The 6,448-nt window shown below is 38.3% G+C and overlaps 1 protein-coding gene across 1 annotated transcript in view; it reads left to right on the top strand.

Moving 5' to 3' along the window:
* Window positions 1-6,448, top strand: part of LOC103257990 (disks large homolog 1-like) — a gene marked incomplete at its 3' end in the record, with an annotated part of 175,682 nt that overhangs the window by 103,507 nt on the left and 65,727 nt on the right. The window contains exon 5 of the mRNA XM_021711196.1: window positions 965-1,132. Coding sequence (XP_021566871.1) covers window positions 965-1,132 — 168 coding nt within the window. The remainder of the gene's footprint in view (window positions 1-964; window positions 1,133-6,448) is intronic.

Genomic DNA, 6,448 nt, shown 5'->3' on the forward strand with positions numbered 1-6,448 from the left:
TGTTTTATTTTATCTTATTTTGGTTGGATTTGTTGCATACGCTTTGCTGGCCTGAGTTAAAGACTATGGCACTATATTTTCTCCCATTTCCTATAACCACAATTTACTTAATTTTTATATATGGTGTGAGGTAGCTGTGATGTTTTAAGAGTATGTTAGTCTTTTAGAAATGTATTGAATAGAGGTGTGTGTGAAATCATTTTGTAGGTAAAAGAAAAAATGCTATTATATACTGGAATAATTTCCAGTATATGAAATTACTGACTTTTTGGAAATGGCTGACTTTTTTTCATTTTTGTACAAGTTAACCGAATAAGAAAACCAGACTAATTTAGTGAAATAACTTTGGTTTTTCATGGTAACTTCATTTAGACAACTGTATCTTAGAACTACATAGTCAGCTAACATTGGGTAAGAAAGGGGCAATCAATATTCAGGCTTCTTTATCATCTAGCTTTGACTTTTTTTTTTTTTTTTGAGTTGGAGTCTCACTCTCTGTCGCCCAGACTAGAGTGCAGTGGCGTGCTCCCGGCCACCGCAGCTTCGACCTGCTGGGCTCCAGCAGTCTTTCCACCTCAGCCTTCCAAGTAGCCAGAACTACAGGCATGCCCAGCTAATTTTTGGTTTATTGTGGAGACGAGGTCTCACCAAGTTGCCTGGGCTGGTCTCGAACCCACGGGCTCCGGCAATCCACTGAGTCTCAGCCTCCCAAAGTGCTGGGATTACAGGCTGAGCCACTGAGCCCGGCCTTGACTTATTTTTAATAATCAAATTAAATAATTTTAAGTTATTGACATGATTTATAAAATGGAGTCCTATTTCACAGATTCGTTGTATTAAGTCATAAAATACACTTTTCATATTGTTAAATATTTAGTATTTGGCTAACTGTGAAAACCATGATTTGAATTAAACTCACTTTGCTTTTCAGGGCTTCATCATGTTTATTTTCTTTACTTTACAGAAATACCGATATCAGGATGAAGATACACCTCCTCAAGAGCACATTTCCTCCCCACAAATCACTGATGAGGTGATAGGTCCGGAACTGGTTCATGTCTCAGAGAAGAACCTGTCAGAGATTGAGAATGTCCGTGGATTTGTTTCCCAGTCTCATATTTCACCAATAAAGGTAGGAGAATAACTAATTGTTATTGCTATGAATCTTATCTTTTGTTATAAGTATAGTTCATGCTCAGAGAGAACTATTCTTTCAAGTGGGTTGTTTGCTCCTTCCCCCCACTGATTTTCATCTCATAATTACGGGGAATTACATGGTACTTAGACACTTGTTTTAAATATTAGTAAAGAAAAAGGGCATTAACATTATCTTTGAAGTCTAATATGTGACTTTTCTGATCCTATTATCTCTTCCCTCAGAAGTAACCACAATCCTGAATTTGGTATTTTCTCTTTCTTATAAAGATATCGTATTTAGATCTCTAAACCAGTATATTTATTTTGCATATTTTGAACTTTGTATAAACAGAATTGCTCTGTAGTTACAACTGTATGCAATCTTCAACTTGCATTTTTATTCAATATTATGTTTGTAAGAATTGTTATTTAATTTCACTGCTCTAGAGTTTTCTATCTTATGAATATACTACAATTTATCTTATTTGGATGGATGTGGAGTTATTTACTGGTATATAAAGTGCTTATAAAAACACAGGTTATACATACACGTCTTTGCAGATAATGCCAGATTGTTGTTTAGTAGTTATGTAAGTTTCATTTTCAGTAGTGGTATATGACAGCGTTTAATTGTTTCTTATTCTTATCAGTGCTTGGTATTCTTACTTTTGCCATTATTTTGGTTTTGGTTTGAATAATTTGATTGTGATTTTAACGTGAATTTCCCTATTTACTATTGAGGTGAGTCGTATTTATTGATCATTTAGGTTTCCTGTTCTGTGACATGCCTACTTAAGATTGCCACTTGTTTTGTTTGTAGTTTTTAAAATATATTTTGAAGACTAATTATTTGTTGGTGTATGTATTGTGAATAAGGATCATTTCTCTCTCTCTCTCTCTTTTTTTTTTGAGTCAGTCACTCTGTCGCCCAGGCTAGAGTGCAGTGGCATGCTCACGGCCACCCCAGCATCGACTTGCTGGGCGCAGTTGATCCTTCTGCCTCAGCCTTCCAAGTAACCGGAACTACAGGTGCACACTACCACACCTGGCTAATCTTTTATTTATTGTAGAGACGAGGTATCACCAAGTTGTCCAGGCTGGTCCCGAACCCCTGGGTTCAGGCAGTTCTCACACCTCGGCTTCCCCAAGTGCTGGGATTACAGGCTTGGCCACCGCACCCAGCCAAGGATCATTTCTTACTAGTAAAACTTACCTGGATTTTGTAATTCTTTTTGAGAGGTGATTTCATAGTACTGATTATAAATTTTAAATTTCCTATGTTTTTCTAGGAAATTTTGTATTTCATATGTTTTTGTCAAATTTTCATAATCTGTTATGATCTTTTAATGTCTACAGCATATGTAGGTATACCCTCTTGTTTATTCACAATATTGTGTACTGTTGCCTTCTTTTTGTTCCTCATCGTTCTTACCAAAGGAACGTCAATTTTAAATATGGTTTTTTTTTTTTTTTTGAGTCGGAGTCTCACTCTGTCGCCCAGACTGGAGTGCAGTGGCCGCTCCCGGCCACCGCAGCCTCGACCTGCTGGGCTCCGGCGATCCTTCCGCCTCAGCCTTCCGAGTAGCCGGAATTACAGGCGCGTGCTACCACACCCGGCTAATTTTTTGATTTATTGTAGAGATGAGGTCTCACCTGCCCTGGCGAGTCTCGAACCCGCGGGCTCAGGCAATCCACTCACCTCAGCCTCCCAGAGGCACGGGATTACGGGCTGAACCACCGAGCCCAGCTAAAACTATTCATTTCATGTCTTCTTTTGGGTTATATTTTCTCATTTCATTTTTTCCTCTTAACAAACTTGGTAGTTATTCTGTTTCTCTTCCTTTAGTGGTTATTCTAGACATTTTAATATACATATTCAACTTACAAACTTCCTAAGTCAATAAATATCTTTTATTCTCATTCTGAACCATATGATGAGCCTTAGAACACTTGAAGTCCAAGCATTCTCCTCTGTTGTGTATGCTATGCTTGTCAACCTGTTGTTATAAATTTGCCAAAGCCAATTTGCACATGGCTGACTCTTTGGTCTTTTGCTAGGTGTTTTAATAGTTGCTTTGGTATGTATGCAGATTCTGATACAAACATACATTTAAAAGACAATGAGCCAGCATGCATAAAATATTCTATGTAGTCTCCTTTAGATTTGTTGAAGCTTCAGCTCTCTGTTTTTGTATAAAATGATCACCATAAGCAAATAAAACAGTATTCTAGAGACAAGATTTTGTTTATCTAGAATTTCCAGACTTCAGAGTTTTCTCTTACCATTTTGCAAGGGTAGATTTTGTCTCTAATTTAGCCAGTCCATGTAACTGGAATACTATGAATTTCACAAAAAATTTTTAGAGACAGGGTCTCACTCTGTTACCCATGTTAAAGTTCCACGGCATGGTCATAGCTCGTTGCAGCCTCAAACTCCTGGGCTGAAGCCATCCTTATATGCCTCAGGCGTCCGAATAGCTGAAAACTACAGACATGCATCACCATGCCTGCTAATTGTTATATTTTTTGTAAAGACATGGTCTTGCTATGTTGCCCAGGCTGTTCTGGAACTCCTTGCTTCAGGTACTTCTCCTGCTTCGTCCTCCCTAAGTGCTGGGATTATCTACATGAGCCACCATGCCTGGCCCATTTTGCTGTTTAATAAGCCACTTCTTTCATCAGTGAACACTCACTTCATTCAGTATGATAATTGGGAAAACTTTTGGTCTCGATCAAAGATTAATATGACAAAAACCTTACAGCAGCTATCTCCAGTTAGGCTTTTTCTAATTAAATGCTAGCTAATCCATATTGGGATGTGACTTGGAGTACAGATTGGCCTTTGGGAGTTTTACATGATCTCCAGGTGTTCCTAATCTACAGCCACAGTTGAGAAGCACTGTGCTGTCACCATCACCAACACTACTACTCCTACAGTTGACCCTTGAACAACAAGGGTTTGAACTGTGCACTGTGGGAGGCCAAGGCAGGAAGATTGCTATAGGCCAGGAGTTCAAGACCAACCTGGACAACATAGTGAAACCTCATCTCTACAAAAAATTTTAAAAATTAATGGGGCATGGTGGCCTGGGCTTGTAGTCCCAGCTACTTGGGAGGCTGAGGCAAGAGGATCACTTGAGCCCAGGGGTTTGAGGCTGCAGTGAGCTGTGATAGTGCTACTGCACTCCAAACTGGGCAATAAAATGAGACCCAGACCCAAATTAAAAAAAAAAGAAGGAATGAAGAGAATTTTCGGGATGCAAAACATACATAGAGGTTGACAAAATACACGGGATCTGCAAGACTGACTTCAGGACTTTATAGTATGCACAGATTTGGGTAAACTCAGATGGTCCTGGAATCAATACCCATGTATATCAAGAGATGACTGTATCACTACTACTATACTGTCTGTTTTGAAGTATTTTCTTATACTACTGCTACTTCTACTACTATACTATCTGTGTTGAAGCAAATTTCTGACATTTAAAAATTTTTTTTGATTTTAAAGATGTGGGGTACAATTCAGGGTTACGTATACAAATGTTCATTATGCAGGTACCCTTGATGAGGTGTGCCTCCCCATCCACGGTAGTTTCCCACTACTGCCAATCCTTTTCTTTTAGTATTACGATAATTGTTCAAGGTCCACTAATGAGTTGAGAACATGTGATACTCATCTTTGTTTCTGTAATAGAGCACTCAGTATTTTAGCCTCTAAATCCATCCAAGTTGCTGCCAAGTTCATAATTTTGGCCTTCCTTATGGCTGTGTAATATTTTATTGTGTATATGTACCACATTTTTTTATCCAATCTTTTGATGGGCAGCACAGTTGGTTCCATGTTTTTGCTATTGTGAACAATGCTGCAATAAACATACATGTGCAGGTATCTTTTTCATAAAGTGATTTGAGTTTCTCCGGGTATATTTCCAGTAGGGAAATTGTGGGGTCATATGGAAGGTCGATTTTTTTATCTTTTAGGAATCTCCACACTGTTTCCCACAGAGGTTGTACTAGTTTACACTCCCCCTAACAGTGTAGAAGGGTTCTTCCCCCACCCCCACCCCATTCCCTCCAGCATCAGTTGGTTTTTGAGTTATTTATGGTAGCCATCCTGACTGACTTTAGGTGGTATCTCATTATGGTTCTAATTTGCTTTTCTTTGGTGACTAGTGAGATACATTTTCATGTATCTGTTGGCTGCTTGTGTGTCTTCTTTTGAAAAGTATCTTTTGCCCACTTTGTAGTGGGCTCTTTTTTTGTTTTCAGCACGTTTGAGTTCCTTTTAGATCCTAGATGTTATGTAGGCCTTTGTCAGATATACAGTTAACAAATATTTTTTCCCAGTCTGTGGGCTATCTTCCAACTGTCTTGGTTTCTTTGGCTTTGCAGAAGCTTGTCAGTTCGATGAGGTCCCATTTGTCTGTCTAATCTCTTATGGCATGGGCACTTGGGGTTTTGATCAGGAATTGGTCGCCAGTTCCAATTTCCATAAGGCTGTCTCCTGCATCTTCTAAGGTTCTTATAGTTTGAGGTTTTACGTTTAGGTCTTTTTGTGTATGGTGATAGGTAGGGGTCTTGTTTTAATCTTCTGCATGTGGTCAGCCAGTTTTCCCAGCATCATTTACTGAATAGTTTCTCCTCTCCCCAGTGGTTAGTGGTGGAAGCTTTTTTGAAGATGAGTTGGTTGAGAAATTGAGATTTTGCTTCTGGAATCTCTGTCCTGTTCCATTGGTCTGTATGCCTGCTCTTGTACAATACCAGGCTGTTTTGATTATTGTAGCTTTATAGTAAAGTGTAAGGTCTGAGAGTGTGATACCTCCTACTTTGTTTTTTTGTTGTTGTTTGTTTGGTTTTTGGTGAGGTTTTTTTTGTTTGTTTGTTTGTTTTTGTGCCAAGGATTGTTTTGGCTATTCGTGGTCATTTATATTTCCATATGAATTCCTGTATTATCGTTTCCAGGTCTGAGAAGAATGCTGCTGGTAATTTAATGGGTATCACATTAAATCTGTAGATTGCCTTGGGTAGAATGAACATCTTAACATTGATTATTCCAGTACATGAGCGTGGAATATTTTTCTATTTGTTGTGTCATCTTTGATTTCTCTGGCAGTATTTTGTAGTTTTCACTGTAAAGGTCTTTCACATCTCTGGTTAGGAAGATGCCAAGGTATTTCATTTTTTGTGTGGCTATTGTGAATGGGATTGTACTTTTTATTTTGGTTTCTGTTTGTTTATTGTTGGTATAGAAATGTGACTGCCTTTCACTTGCTTTCTTTTCTTTTCTTTCTTTTTTTTTTTTTTTTTT

The sequence above is a fragment of the Carlito syrichta genome, unplaced genomic scaffold (genome assembly GCF_000164805.1).
Source record: "Carlito syrichta isolate Samal-C Ts95f unplaced genomic scaffold, Tarsius_syrichta-2.0.1 Scaffold82265, whole genome shotgun sequence".
Taxonomy (NCBI): Eukaryota; Metazoa; Chordata; class Mammalia; order Primates; family Tarsiidae; genus Carlito; species Carlito syrichta.